This window comes from Drosophila sechellia, chromosome 2R (assembly GCF_004382195.2).
Source record: "Drosophila sechellia strain sech25 chromosome 2R, ASM438219v1, whole genome shotgun sequence".
NCBI classification, from domain to species: domain Eukaryota; kingdom Metazoa; phylum Arthropoda; class Insecta; order Diptera; family Drosophilidae; genus Drosophila; species Drosophila sechellia.
The window spans coordinates 8,871,519-8,888,041 of record NC_045950.1 but is presented as its reverse complement, the minus strand read 5'-3'; the positions used below and the strand labels follow the sequence as shown (position 1 = coordinate 8,888,041).

The 16,523-nt window shown below is 42.9% G+C and overlaps 1 protein-coding gene across 6 annotated transcripts in view; it reads right to left on the bottom strand.

Annotated features, from left to right (window-relative positions):
- The window catches only part of LOC6608894, a 37,744-nt gene that overhangs the window by 12,639 nt on the left and 8,582 nt on the right, over positions 1 to 16,523 (bottom strand). For 4 of the 6 annotated variants that reach the window (XM_032716773.1, XM_032716777.1, XM_032716775.1 and 1 more), the window contains exons 2-4: positions 15,694 to 16,408; positions 3,651 to 3,849; positions 258 to 326 (exon numbers count right to left, since the gene is read on the bottom strand). In XM_032716773.1, the coding sequence (XP_032572664.1) occupies positions 258 to 326; positions 3,651 to 3,849; positions 15,694 to 15,728 (303 nt within the window). In that variant the 5' untranslated portion in view covers positions 15,729 to 16,408. The remainder of the gene's footprint in view (positions 1 to 257; positions 327 to 3,650; positions 3,850 to 15,693; positions 16,409 to 16,523) is intronic. The other 2 variants (XM_032716778.1, XM_032716776.1) reach the window with 1 other exon arrangement.

Here is a 16,523-nt window from a genome sequence, read left to right as displayed (position 1 = left end):
CACCGCCGGAGACCCCAGTGGCCCGAATGAAAATCTCTCACACGCTGACCGCACAGGAAATTAAAATGCTTGGGGAACGGGCCCAACTCCGAACCCAACTCCGGCGACATCGAATTCAAAGTTATTTCGAGAGCAATGTCCGGGCCGGGTAATAACATCTCGGAGTCGCTGGGGCTGGATATGGAGATGGTATGCATGTACATAGATGGATCGATGGCTGGATGAATGGATGGATACACTTCCGTGGGAGTACTCACTTTCTGGAACTGCTCCTGCAAACGCAGCAGAGCGCCTTCAACTTCAATCATCCGCTTCTCAAACACATCCTGCAAGAACAACAAAACAGAAAAACCAAAAACTCAGGAAGCAGCACAAGAAGGCTAAATGCTATGGCTAAGTTCCCAAAAACGAAAGGTTAAAGCTAGCTGAATACGCGTATGTGCATGGGTGTATCTCCAAGATATATCTCCATGTATATATATATATATGTACATAGATGTATATGGCCAGTGAACCAATGGAGTTTTCGGATGTGAGTGTGTGATTTTGAGGCGATTTCAGTGCTTTCCTGTTTTAAAGATACTTCTAAAATTTAAATTGATTAATTTCAGCTGAGCCGAATATGCAAGCAACACCAAACTAAACTTATATTCACCATCAGTAGCCGTTTGTTTGAATATAGCAATTAAAGTTGTTAAAGCATGACTAAGTGCGCTTAATTTAATAATAATAAATACAAATGTGTAACCTTATAACAAAACAAATGTTACAGCTTATAACAGCATCTTTTAAATACAACTGGACCGCAACTAATTACAAAGCAATAAGCTTATGAAGAGTGCAAAAGCGAGTAATTTATCACTTCCAATGAGTAGATACTTTTTCTAGTATCTTTCTGCGATGACAACACTATTAGCAGCCAAGCGATAAAAATAGTTATAACAGCTCGAAAAAATGGAAAAGCAATTGAAATTAATTTACGATCTTGTCGCAGCAACAGCAACGAAAACAGAAAACAGATTCGAGGTGTAAAAAGCAAATCGTTGAACTCTTTTGGATTCGGTCTCGATTTTCCCAGTGAATGCAGCAGTGCATTGCAATCGGACCAAAGTAAAACACAATGAGTTTCAACTTAATCCGCACGCGATGAGGAGAAGGTCTCGGGCAGGTGAAAAAGTGGCCAAAGGGGGCAAAAGTGGGGACAGGTGGGCAGGTTGCAGGTGTGCATGGCCAATAATTCACCGAGAGCAAGGCTGACATGCCACAGAAGAACGGTGGCACCGAAAGCCGACTTTTCGAGCTGAAATCGATGAGGAAAAGCCCCCGAAAGATCAACTACTTAGTGCACTATTTACTCGCCACGATTTTTATGTACTTTTACATACTGGTATATATGACGTGGAGTCATCGCAGGAAATGGAAATGGCAATTTCAAAGTTTTCCCCTGCCTAAAAATGGCCAGCAAATGTTTCTTGGCTCGAACAGTCAGCGCACAAAAATCACAAAAAACAAAACAGCAACTAATGTGATAGCCGCCGCCGCTCGTAAAACAGCAGTTTGCTTTTTTCGATTTTTTTGTCTTGTGTTTTTCGCTGCCTTTTTGTTTTGTTAAACACTTAATATTAGTTGTGGAAGTTGTAAAAATAATTTTTATAGCTTGAGGAAAATGGGTTGCGTTGTCTTTTGAAGCACGGGTTTTTGGCCTTTTTGCGCAATAGACAAATTGATTTTTGTTGTTCTGCCGTAACGAGAGAGAATTTATAAAGATTACGATCCGAGCGTGATTATGAATGGCCAAAAGTGTTAGTGTTGGCCAACTAGGCGGGAATGAACACCATGATTTGTGGCAGGAAATTATCCAGTCTCGAGGTGGAGCTGCCAGTCTTACACAGTGAGAAAAAGCTGACATCTAGACTAATGAGTACTCTAGTTTAACCTTCAAAAGGTATTAAAAAATTGATGATTTTTTCCTATAAGTTAGTAAGTATCTTAAGCCATTTTAAAGAATCCATCGCACTAAATAGTTGGTAGTAAATGTATATCTGGTTATGCAGATACATATTCCATGCTTTTCGAGAATCCCAGCCAATCCTTGGCCAGCTGATTTCTCGAAAGTATTAATTCCGCACTTCGACGCATTTTCTGTGTAAACAAATATAGCAGAAGTAGTAGGTACACACATATCCATATGCTAATGCAGGCAATGAAATGGAGACGGCGACAACAATGCCAGCCCATAGACTTCTATTCCAGCTGGCGAAACTGTGCGCATGTGCAGCTGGAGGAGCTGGAGAATCAGAGCCAGAAGCTGCAGCTCCAGCGGGATGCGGGGCCAGTCTGGGCAAACACAGCAAATAAATAGCTGGCAGTTCGTTGAACCCTCCTCAATCACTCGTCGCCAGTGCGAAACTGCACAGTTGCAGCAGCAACTGCAACAGCAACTGCGGCAGCAACTTCAAAAAGCACGGCAGCAAGTTATGGGGAGAGAACGTGACTGGGTTCTGATGACAGCCATGGATGCAGTGCATCGGATCCATTGTGTGTGCGCAAATAATCGAGATGCCATTTGGCAAATTTGCCGGGAGTGGGTGTCTGTCGCTGGGCAACTGGGCAGCTGGTCTGTTCGATGGACTCGGAGCTTGGTAATCGAGACACGCAGACTCTGGAGCGGATTCGTGGGTTCAATTAGCGGGAGCCGTGACTTCTGCCAGGCTGGGCAGACTGACTCTCCAGTGGATTCTGGGAAGCATTACCGCGTCAACTGCCATTTACATGGAGCAGTTACCGCGTTCCCGCCTGGCTTGGCTCACCCGGCTCATTTGCAGCCGCTTATGGACCATCCAGGCACATCCACAGGCCGTAACTACCATAAATCAACTGCAGCGGCTGCGCATGCGCCATACTTAGTGCTATTAAAACGTCACGGAAGTCGGAACGTGAGCAGCAGCGAGAATCTGAAATTCGAATGCCATGGAGCCAACATATGGCATCGCGGTACAATCGATCCATGGGAAAGCCTAGACCAGTCCCTAGGCTTGAACGCGATCAATTAGGCTGAGAAATTTCGGTGGAGAAATTGTGGCGAAATTGGACAGAAATTGCCGGTAAGTGAGCGGCAGAAGACGCAAAAGTTGGCGTGACCCGACCCCGCGGAGTTGCCGGCATTCCGGAGACTCGCATGTCAAGAGGTCATTTGGCCCACGAGAAGTCCTTCATCAATCTGTGCAACGCCGCTGCGATGTGTCTCGAATGGCACGTTAACGAGTTCAAGTGGCTCAAACTTAAAAAAAAAGACGAGTTCAAAGGTGTTTGCCTCGCCAAGAGTCTCGTTTGCATGCCGCACTTTGTGAACATTTTTCACACGCCAACAATGGAAAGCGAGCTGCTCTTTTTTGCTTTCCCCAGCAACTGCCCAAAAATTGGGTTAACAAAAAGCAGAAAAAAACTGAAAACACCAGAGCCGAAGGTTAGTCGATGGCGGGTAAGTAATAGCTATGTACGGGGACTATGATTTGATTCGAGCTGATTGTTTGTAATTGGATGGGTCTACGTCTATCCCAAAAGCGCTACGTGCCTCCGCTCAAACCCAAAAGCCGGGAGTTACCAGATACCAAGGGGACTAGTGGCTAATTATGGTGCCAAGAACTCACCTTATCACAGCCGCCGGATCCGGAGATCGAGCTCCCGTGCCGCTCCAGGGGCAGAGTTCCCGCCTCCGATTCCACGGGCGTTCTCGGCTGGTGGACCAACTGAATCCTGCCCTGCGAGATCTGTATGTAGTTCGGAGGTGGTGGCATACTATCGAGCACATCCTCCTTGTCGTCCTCATCGCAGTCCTTCTCGTTTTGCCTGCAAACACAAAGAATAAAATGAGTATAATGCTTGATTCTTAGGTATTAACTCTTGTAGCTGATTGCCCAACCGAATCTCCACTAATTATTCACTTTATTCAAACTCCAAAGTGGTTGCATTGTTGGCATATTTCTCGTAGATTGCCCCATAAAGAAGTGTCAAAATATTTCCTATTGTTCACATCGCTTATCGGAAAACTCCGAAAAACGAAACAAGAGGCAAATTTATTGCACAATGCGCAGATATAAACCAAACCAAGTATAGTAAATATAGGCTAAGCGAAACTATGTGCCTCTACATAAATTGATATGTCCGATAGTTGCAACCAACCAAGAAATTAAAGCAAAACTATAAAATGACTGGGATTTGTATAGCTTTTTTTTAGTGCTAATAAAATATCACATCGTTTTAGGCTAGCAGCTTAAGTATGGGGATGGAGTAGCCCATGTTTACTGTAACTCCAATTGATGGGGGCTACCACCTTGAGGCCATTTCTGACACGACCCAAATAGACTGCGACAGAGATATCAATTGTGTTGGTGACTCGGGTGTGCAAAGTGCATGGTGGTGCATGGGATCACCTGCTGCTTTTTCGGGGCCTTCGGGGGAACTCGGATATGTGGTGTGCCTGCCTGCCCATTGGATGCCGTGGTATCCTCAGCATCCCCAGTGCTAACGACGAAAAGTCGCTCGTTATTTCCAATTGAATTTGCAGCTAAGTGCAAATAATTCGATAAAATTGCCACTCGGAGGCATTCGAGTGGGCAAACACACACCACACACACTGGCCAAAAAGTGGAAAATCGAATGAAAAAAACTACGAAATCACCATGAGGCCAAAATGCTTTCGGCTTGCCAGCTTGTCTACGTTCACATCTAACCCAAACTCCAGCCCCCTCAACCCGCTCAGCTAGCTCAGCATCATGGCTTTTAGCTCTTTTAGCCCGGTCCAGCTGCAATCCAGTTTTACACACTCTAACTATCGAGTTGCAGTTGAATAAATGGCCGCAGAAAATAAAAAAAGAGTTGCAAACAATCTTACAAGCTAATCGCACAAAATGTTTCGTTTCGTGTTTGACGTTGACACCGGGACAAGTGGGCAGTGGCCAGTGGACAGTGGACGGTACCGATGGATACACAAATATGGCCAAATATATGCTATGCCCAGCATATCGGTGTCCATATCGCGCGTATCGCTTTTCCAGCACTCGCAGCATTCTGCTGCCCACGTGCCGCATAGAATTTCCATCCGTCTTTGATTTATTGGCATCGAATAAAGCAATCAAAATCAATTTAACTGTTATCAAGCTGGCCATTGGCAGTTGGTAATTAAGTGAGACGCCAAGTAGCGCATCGCGTGCAAGTGCGTCAGCCATCTGAAAGTCATCCGCAGACTGGCAGTCATCATTCTGCCGCGTTTGCGTTAGATGCAAACCTAATTAGTCGAGTCAAAAGGCCAGCTAATGACATTACAGGGCTTTAATTAAAGTACCCCTAACCGCACACCACCCGCCATCGCTTTCTCCATTCCTCGATGCCTCGATTCCATCCCATCAGCCGATCAATTGACAGTGAAATAGTGACGAAGGCGGCAAGGTGCAGAGTGCAACGTTGCACTTTAGGCGGACCAATTTAGCACTGACTCATCCAGCTTATGTGTGCACAAAATGCACTGCGAGAAAAACGGGGAAAGTAAGGGAATGTGGAAGTAAACTGAGAAAAAGACTCTAAAAGCTATGTTAAATGGGTAAGCTAGCAATCACATAGAAAATATATATATTTAATATTGAGCATACATTAAATATTTAATCGTAAGATCCTTAATTTAGAGCTTCTACGATGCAGTTTGTCATATACCTAATACATACCTAATACCTAATACAAGTTAGTTAGTATTTTGGCAATAGATTATCTTTTAGTAAGATGCAAACAAGTTTACACATAACAACACATATTTCTCTAAATAATTTCATATAGTGTGTGTACCCATTTCTTTCGCGCAGTGTACGTATTCAGTAGCCATAAGTTACGCACAAGTTTTGCTTGAATTTGCATTTCTATCGAAGTGCTCACCGCCGAGTGTGCGAATGATAGCTCCCGGAGGGGGGATTGTTCCGGCACGGCTATAGCTTTCCGATTCCCTATCCAGCGGTCATTCGGCTAAACCCCCAATCCCCGTTCCCCGTTCCCCACTCCAAAATCGCCAATCCCCGCCTTGTTCTTTTTCTGCCTTTGTGGCACATTCGTTTACTGATTATGCGTTTTTATGCGACGACCATAAATTTCCGCTGTCGCTGCTCCCGTCCGTTTACTCTGCGCCCTCCGTCACTCCACAGATATACACCATATATCCCCATCCAATCCAGACTGAGTCGCCGGCTGTCCAGCGCTTATCACTCGGCCACTGCAGTTGGCATAAAAATAAATATTGCACAAATGCGTATAAAAAGTAAATAAAATCGGGCAAAGTAGCCGTCGCGCGGCGTTTTATACGACCTACAAATAAGCCGCATAAGGCGCTTACTACCGCTTCCGCCCCGCACTCACCCCCCTCCAACTCACCCACTCCGATTTACTGACCGGGACGTCGTCGGAATCCCGTGCTGTCTTTTCAGAGCGATTTGAGGGGCATAATTATGCGAACAGTGTAATTGAGGGCTGCTCACGCCGATAAGCCAAGGGGCATAATTGTGGTCTCGGGAATCGCGAGATAAGGAGCCATGAGCTTAAGCGGATTCCTCGGTGATGAGTGACCCACTGAGTGGTCACTTTTGCCCCACGCTTAATCACGCGGGTAACAAAGTGAGACATCATGAATTTCCAATCGTTTTTCATATAAAAAACTGTTTTTTTTTGCCAAGGTATAAGAGAACTTTATAGTTGAGATTAAAGACCTTCGTATAGAGCTATTTAAATTCAATGAGCACAATCTAAAAGTAGGTATTTTTGGCCACGTTTATTATTCGAGTCATGCACCTACTTAGTTGATCATTTTGCTCTGCCTACTGACGTCCGCTAAACGCTCAATTTGCATTAAACACACCGAATTATTAAACAGCAACTGCAAAGTGCATGTGGGAATATTTGCACACATGCTGTTATGAATTTTCCTTTTCCAGCGATTATATGTGTGTGTGTGTTGACAATGAGGTCGCCAGAGCAAATAACTTACAGTACTCTGCAGTAATTGCCATAATTTTCGACTGCCATTCGAACACACGGCTATGCCCCAAAACCCCCCTCCCCATCACCCACCATGAACTCTCCGCCGCCCCCATTCCTGTCATGAATATTGAAAATCGAAGTTAAAGTTGAACCGCCCAACTGTCCAGCTGTCCATGTGCCTGAATGTCCAACCGCCATGGAGCCTCCACTGCTCCACTACTTGTGGGGGTGCCCACTGACATGGGCGTGGGCCGGAAAAAAGAAACTATAACTGAAATCGAAACAGAAACACACACTGACCACACGCAGATGAAGCTGCAGCTTCACATACAGTGAAGCCTCTAGAGGGCGGATATGCCATATGCACTACCGAGCTTTAGCTTCAAAACATGCTTGATCATCAGCATAACTTATGAAATTTTAGCAAGAAAAGAAATATACCTGCTTACTGAAAAGCCCATTTAATTAGCCAAGAAAAATGAAGAATAGTTTCGAAATAAGTTTTTCAAAAATAGACCCAAGTTTCGGAAAAAAGCTTTCATTTATCCAGTATCGAAATTAAAGTGAAAAGCATTCTGTACTTCAAAATTCAGACCATTTGTTCTATAACAGCACACCCCAAATATTAATTTTGAAGTACTACCCCACTTAATACATTCCGTTTAGAGACTTTGCTCTGTGGCAACGATCCGAACTGATAGAATAGTGCAATCTTGCAACTTGTAGAGCACAGCACTACTGTTTGTCGAAGCGCTGGAGTTTTCCGTTTATTGAATTGCATAATTTATGAGTCTCGAGATCGATTTTAATCGTTGCTGTTGTATCTCACGGCCTTATATGGCCAGTAGTCAGTCGGTGGGATAGAACAATGTGCTAGGGGGCGTGTTGGTGCTGTATGCATTCACCGTTACATGCACATACAGATAAAGATACAGATACAGGCACTTATGCATGCATGTGTACATATGTTCTTGTGTTAATTTATTCATGAGCTGGCGAGCGGACTAAGCTTCCGTTATAAATCCGCGCTTAGTGCACTTTCTGCTCCGCTGCACAGTGGGTGCTGCATCTCACTCCCACACTCGCCCATCTCATTCGCACTCGCACTGCCACGTTTGTTTGCTCGCCAAAGGGCCCTCGTCTTCGGCTCACATGTAACCCATTTCGCAGAGTTGAAACAAATCCAAATCCAGCAAAGCAGCCCAAATAGGCGTGCCGCCTGCCTGTCCCTCATCCTCTCCACTCAGAAGTTTGCTCTAGAACGAGGTCTTCATTCAGGTCTGTCAACTGCGGATATTTTCACGTCGGATCTGGCCACATATCTTGCGCCATTTAAACAGGGGGAGATCTTTATTTGGGCGGTATTTGTTAATGGTAGGTTGTCATAGATAACACAATAAATAGTTCTGTTAAGTTGAACATGCTGCAATGGTAATTGTACTGTACGATATCTTAGATTTCTCTATGAAATTATATTAATTACATATTTATTTTAGTATAACCCATTATTACTAGACATAAAACATTGACGTTACGTATATCATCTGCAAACTGGTGTGATAATACTGTTTAAAGGATTAATTGTCAAAAGTATCTCTACTCATTATATACAATACTAGATACAAGTGATATGACTGTTTTTTAGTTCTTCAAGCTAGATATTTCCCGTCACCACTATCTCTATTCTGCCCCTTGAATGTGTATTTTGCCAGTTGACAAAGTATGGCCCAAAGTGTTGGGCAAAGTCAAACAAGAGGCCAAAACTGGGTGCATCTGCATGCGCATCTGTGCGTGTGCACGGGGCTTTTGGGTTCAGCTAGTCGTCAGCTAAGTAGTTATGGCATTGTTTCCCACCGCTGCTCCAAAACTGCTCCGTGGGCGTGATGAGAAATGCGAGTAGTTGGCCCTTCTCATTTCAACACCCTCCTCGCCCGCTGTTATCGATGCGCCCGAGTTGATGACCCAAATCTGGAGGTGCATGTGTGTATATCGACGCTACGGCTCTTATTTTGATCCCCAAGTGATACTGAGCCCACACTGGAAATTTGCATAATTTGACGACAAGTCGAGTTGAGGATTTATTATACACGCTTCATATGAGCCAAGCCGAATATGGCTAAAAAGCGGGCTGGCGATAAGCATCATATAATTGTGCCGAGCAGGAAATTACGACGACATAATTGAGTGCCATGTTGCCGAATCGAAATGAGATCGCTGTAAAGTAGACACCCGAATCCACGGGTTTCTCCCCTCTCCCGGGGGGGCATTATTCTGCCTACATCGGCAGTTCGAAGGTACAATGAATATGGGAAAGAGGCGCCAAGGGCCAAAAAACGAAAAAGCTAAAAGCCGCAGCCATATACACATCTGCTGGTCTGTGTAAATATTTATGCAAATATAAACAAGGGCCGAATGGCTGCCATGTAAATACAATGCTACTGCCAAATGCAATAGATTAAAGCCATCCAGAGACAGGCCTGTGTCACGTTCCATTCCGGGAATCAGGGAGCCAAGGAACCAGGAATCCAATGAGCCAGGAGCCTCCAACACGAAACGGAAGTCAAGTGGACACTTGCTGCTTACCTGGCCAAACACCTGGGACCTCCGCTGATTGACAGGCGCGAGCCGATGGTGGTGGCCACTGCATTTGCATATCGAGAAAGGCACTCGAAAAATAAAGGCAACTTGCAAAAACTATTTGCAACACTAACATAACTCATGGCTTAAACCAAACATATAGTTACAGCAGAGTTTAAAAATTCAAATACTCAAAAACAGTTTTCTTAATCAGTACAATTACTTTTCTACTAAAAAAAACCACATACTTTTAAAATTACTTACTGCTACTTAAAATCATGTTTTTTTTTTTAACTTTTTAATCACTTATTGTATAAAATAGCAAGTTTCATTTTAACATTTGCATATTTAACACATTTTATTGGGCTTTCGAGTGGTTGAGCATGTTAGTTAATTGTATTCAGTAAACGAAAAACACAGCCAACTATAAGTTTGCATTAGTTATTGCTTCTGCTGTTGACTGCCAATCGAATTTGTTCAAGTTGTTAATCACTTTGCATCGGCGAATGCAACCCTCTGAATTTCACGTAATTTCTACGAATTTTTCTCAGTGCAGGCGGCGGCGGCTCCCTGCCTCCAAAAGGAAGCCGTCTAGGTGCAGCCGTCTGTTTGGAAAGTTATTTGCATGCCACGCTTTAAGCGGAGCCGCTCCTCAACTCTCGGGTGCTTTGCATGCAGATTTGTGATTGGCACTTGGCCAAGCGGAAGCGATCAGTATCGCTCTCACTTCAAGGACAATGGCACGTTAATTGCGTGGAGCAGAGGGCGGAGGCAGCCCGATATTGTCGAATTGTTAGCCAGCACAACACCACCACCGCGCACCCTAATGACCCATAAACACTGGCTCAATAGGCCATATCCGCTGTCGTTGGCCAGATAACGCACCTCCACCCGGGGGCCACCTGTCGCCCCAGTGCCCCTTTTTGCCCAAAACGGGCACATGTATAACGAAGGCCTGGCCTGCGGGCAATAAACACACGTATCCACACACATAAACTCTATTTATCAACAAACATTTTCGCTGGCCCCACTACAACAATGGCACCTAGTTGGCTGTAAAACACCAGGTCGTGTCGGTTGGTTTGGGGCTGGGTCTTGCGTTCGCTCTGGGGTTCATTTGGGGAGCCCCACCCATCAACCCATCAACCCATCCACCCAACTACCTATGAACCCAACGACGACGACCAAACCCAAAAAACAGACTTGCGTTTAAAGCGAACGTTAGGGGCAAACTTTTAATTAGAAAGCAAGTACGGTCAGCTGGAAAATGGCTGGGGAGCAGTGGCAAATACGGAAACTATGCACGGGAATATTTCATTATGTGTATGCGAAGTTCACATGTACATTGTACATATCGGTGCACTGAGAGAAATGGCGGGACTCCAAAATGTAAGTAATTATTATTATAACTACAAGCTGATATATTAAAAAATTAAAATTATTCATTAGCAAAAGTTTTGATCAACTGAAGATACTTATTATTTCATTTGTATCCAGCATTAAAGAATCTATTGTTACTATTGTTTTTATGAGTTTCTTTTTTTTCGGTGCATGCGTGTTTGACTGGTGGCAGTGACTTTTCCGAGCCAGCGAACTCTGCATGTTTAGGCCCAATAACGGAATTGAACGCACAATGGTTGGCAATCAAGCGAGTTGCGATGGGGTAGGTTAGGGTCATTCCACGCATCAGGGATTGGCTTGGGGCGCTGTGGCTGTTGTGCCATGTGGCACGATGCCGATCCGAATGGCCGCCCCCAAATCCCCATTCCCAGATGATAAATCGCAGGCTGACATCTCCATTGCATCTGTATCTGCATTCTGCATGTGTCAGCCGCTCATTAAAAAGGTATTCATCATTATGGCGACCGCCGTTGTAGTTGTCGCACCCAAAGTGAAAATGCCGCCAAGATCTTTTTGCGGCGGCGTGTTTGCTGTCAAAATCCGCTCCAACAGGGGGACAAATGTGGGGCCCCTCAGATGTTTTCATTAATTTCAATGGGGGCAAGGTACAACGACTTTAAGACCGAAATGATCGATGTTTATGAAGAGTATATCTTTGGGATTTTCGCAACACGCAAACATAGCTTTATGAACTGATGGTTTGGCATTTTAGGATTATAAATCGCTTAACTAATTCAAGGCAGCGATAGTAATCCCAAGTAATGATCGTTTGATTGATTTTATAAATCATGCTAGGTGCAAATGCAACATTTCCTGGTAGTTGAAAAGGTTATACCACTACTTCCAAGTCAATTTCGCGACTTGATCGTTTAGCGAAGTATTTATGTTTGATTTATAGCCAAATATAGATGCCAAGGTGCCTATTTAATGGAATTAAGCAAAACAAGCTTATGGCGTTAAACGTGTTCGTATGCAAATCTAAAGTGTAGTCTAGTCAAAGTCTAACGTTTGAATATAGTATAAATGCTAGAAATAAACGTGATGGCAATCGTAATAAGGGAAATAACATTGTGCAGTTTGTACATCATATTTTCCTTCATTCCGAATGATATTCATTTTGTTTCTTATGCTCATATAAAATCACAACGGGATTGAAAGAACTTAAAACCTTTTAGTAACTATCAAGTTACTTATTTTTGTTGTAAGAGTATGTCGCTTTCGCTGTGAACTTGGCCATATGCGGCATGTATCGAAATTGTGAAATTGTTCAATAATTTTCCTTTTTCTCGTCCCGTCACTGTTGTCATCTTTGGCCCCTTTTCGAGATGAGATGGGATGCGTTATGCGATATGTGCGCCACTTTGGCTTATGATGGAATTGACACTTCAGTTTCTGTGACACACGAAGTGCGGGACGCCCATCAAAAACAGACCCGGGGCTCAGATACATAAGCATAATTCCCCAACCCATCCATCCAGACCCGAGTAGAAATAGAGAGATGCGAGATAGTGGAGGCAGACGCACTTGAAATGCATAAAATGGCATTTTCTTTTGTGTGTGCAATGAATGCTCGTGTGCTTTTGCCTCTTTAGTGGTGTTTTTTCTTCGAGTGGAGTGGGAGTTTGGATTTTTACGGCCAAGTGATGTTGGAGTCTTTAGATGCGTTTGCTAGTGCTAATGGCGCATTTATGACCACAGGGTTGCAATCGCAAAACTCAGGGTTGTGTGTGTGTGGTCTATCAGTCGATCAATTTGTCCTCTCATCACTTGGCATAATAAACTCTAACCCCAATCACATGCATATGCAGCTTTTGTAACAGCTGAATAAACCCCTGCGTAAATTGTTTTATCATCACGAAAAGTATCAGTTTGGATTTCCGCTAATTGCCAAAGAGCGGAGCCCTGAAGTTTGCCTTGGTTTCATTTTCATTTTCATTTTATGCCTTTTCTTTTGTGTGTAATCTAAGCTGGAAAACGGCGGGGGCACTCTACGAGTATATAGCCTACTTAACTGTAAGTTCCCACTGCCTCACGCTTTGTTGCACCACATTTCCTTTAACCCATAAAAACCAGGCACATGCGCAGCGTCGAGATGTAAAAGATACATCTGATACGGCGGGCAAAAGGCGGAAAACAATGGGAACAGGGCGAAATGAGTTTGAAATTGAGAACGTATGAAGAAACTGCCGGCGGATATATCGTTGTATGTTAGTTCTTATTGTTGTTGCCGGCGTTACTCTTGTGGGTCGCACGAATCTTCCTCCCGTATCAATCATAATTAGGAGGCCAGTTTAATGTTTTCCCGACTCTCCAGCGCACACTGGCATTAATCCCAATGACTTTAGCTTTTACGCTCGTGAGAATCCATCCTTATCGTATCTTAGGCATACACAGAAAAAATTATTAAGATATATAAAACTTATGAAAAGGGGACGAATTTAAAACAATTTATAAGCTGAAAGCTACAAATTAGTAGTTAATTATGTGGATTTTTAAAGATTCTTTGTTCAAAACAATAATACTTTTAATTTTGAAATACAAAAAGTAAATAAATTTGTGCATAATAAAAAGTCAAGGAATTTTAAAAACAATCAAGCTTCTACCAGGTTGATTTTTTGGTTAATTACTAAGAGGTTTGAATAAATAACTGAAAGGTCATAAGTCGTAACAAAGTTCAAGAGAAAATATCAAGAATTTCATCAAATCATTTAAACCCACACAGAGAATTTTTTAAGACTTCTGCTTAAGACTCCCAAAATAAACCGCCTTAAATCTGAATCTTAATCAGAAGTTTAATGTGGTTTTTATTTTCTTCGAGTGTTCTGCATGCAGCTGCACTTGCCTCCATCCGACTTTTGGAGCTCACATCCCGGCACATCAAATGTTTAGTGCTTAATAAAGTGTGTTATGTCTTTTGTGTAATTATTTTTAGCTTTAGTCGCGCTTGAATGCCACGTTAGGAAAGAGGGGGGTTTGGAAGGGGGGCAAAGGCTTTACAGGCGTTTCTAAACGAACATCGTATCGTGTGTGGGCCCCCAAAAGACACAGAGATCTTAAAGGTTTGGGGCCAAGCTCCGAAAAAACACCCCTTCCACTTGGCTTTATGCTTATGTATCTGCTAGATACATTTGTATATAGCCATGTTATGTAAATGCGAGACTTCCACCTACAAGGTGCTTTGGGCTTTTGCGTTTCTATTTGCACAGGTGTTTTTAGCACCTGGGTTCATGGCTGCCTGATGTGTTTGGGGCATTAGTTATCATCATCGTACGCCTCCGGGGGGGGCGTGTCACCGGTAAGTGCTAAAAGGCATTCGACTGCACTTTTCTGTAATAATTAGCACATCATGACTTGTAAATAAAGGCCACCAGTGCTTCGTGGGACAATCACTACGTGCTCCACATAAAATCTAACCACTCTAGATTATCTGAACACTAACTATCTAATAATCTACAGGATTTCCTGAAGTTAACTTAATTTTTAACGATTTTGACCTATGAAAGCAATGATATACTTCCAAAATCTGGCCAAACATTAATTATTTAGTTATTTATCTTAAATTTCATCAACTATTTCTAACACAGCTTTTATTACAACTTACGTACAAAGATAAATTACCCTTTTTTGAACATAAACTTTGTCTATGCAAAAACTTCGATAGTTTAGCGGAAACTTTCGTTTGTTTTCCCATCGCGATTGCTTTTCCCACGAAAATCATTTGGCAGATGGCTTTTTGATTGCTCTGGCTGCTAATTTTTTGGAGAGGTAATGGCCCGCAAGGCAATCTCGAAATTCGAATCGCATCGAAGCGTAATTCAATTTTCGCTTTAGGCCAAACGAAACCGGTCCACAAGATGCTAGCCATCAGCGATCGGCAATCAGCTAATAATAAAGATTTTAAACTAATTGGCTCATTTAACGCAGAAAAAAATCATTATAATAATAATGACGATGACTGATAACTGCTCGCTCGCAAAATCATGGCCTTCGGAAAACTGAAGAGGGAGTGTATCGCAAGTCGCCAGAAATTAATTAGGTATACAAAAGTAAGTTTTGCCACTGCAACGTTCCTTTACTCGCCCATTTTTGTCAGCAATTTTGCAAATTGAAAAGGTTTCCCCAACGCCCCCAACCCCACGACTTCATCCCCCCCTCGACCAATGACCTTTATCGCGAAAGTCATTAACGAAGGAATTGGGGCATGGCAGGGAAAAGCAGTCGAAGTCGAAGGACGACCAAGAAGGACAGCATTGATAAAGTGGAAGGAAACACATAAAAGCTGCTGGACATAATCGTCTCCAGGGGCAAATGGGGAGGGACTACACTCAGAGAAAATGTCATACAATTCCAAGAAACATAGCTAAGTGGCTTGTATTACGAATGTGGTTATTTAAAAATAAAAATTCAATACAAAAACAATGTGATAAACGTTTGAAAGAACGAGACAAAATTAAATGAATAATATTTGTTTTTTTGTTTAAGCTTTTTTTCATATTATAAATTAACTATGCATAATCGGAGCCATTTAATTTGTTTCTATTTGAATCGAAAATTATATCAATTTTCGTCTGGGAATTAACATTAAATTAGAGAAAATTTGAAGACAGAAGAAGATCTTATTTTAGATATGTTCTTATTTTACTTGGATTATTCACTGTGTAATTTTCCCAGTGTGCTGGAATTTTCTTGGTGACTTACTTGCGTGCCAGGCGTTTCCTTATTCCCGCGAACATTTTGGCTTCTCCTTGGTCCGCTCGCCTTTATCCGCTTTTATGTCCGTACTAATGTTGTATTGTAAATTAAATTGCCGATTTCCGGGGGCTATCTTTTCCGCTCCCGACGACGACGAAAAAAAAGGGCAGCAACGGAGTACGGCGACACTTAAAATTAATTAAAAAAGCAGCAAAAAGGCGCAAACGCAATTGTCGCGCAGCTTCACTTCATGTACGCGTACTTGTTGTTTTTCCGATTGTTTTTGTTCATTTGGCGAGTTGTTGTTTGTGTTGCTATTGTTGCTGTGGCGATTGGCAGCTTTTGGACGCCTCATTGCAAGAGGTGGGCCAGACAAACACAAACCAGCTAGCAGCAAACAAATGGGGAAAAACAGAAACACAAACCGAAATGAAAATCAATTAGCCAAAGTGGGCAGCTGCAACTGTTCGCCGGAGATTTGTTTCTATATACGCGGACGGATTGTAGATTGTGCAATCCGTAATTCGAAGTGCGTAACTCGAAATTCGTAATTCGTAGTTCCTAATAATCCTCAGCTGCGATCGCGATCGAGCATTTCCATTTCCCAACGCACAAACACTTTCAATGCACCAAAAGATATTTTCATTCACATTCACTTCATTTGCGCTCCACGTTGACAAACTCCTCGTGGTTTTGGTCTTCTATCTTTCGCTGTGGGGCGCTGAAATGAGAAAAGGAGAAATTCACACATTATTTTCAAATTTATTACCCCTTCATCTGTATCAACAAGCTGCCAAATGAAAGAGGGGCATTTCGGTAGGGTCACATAAGCGATT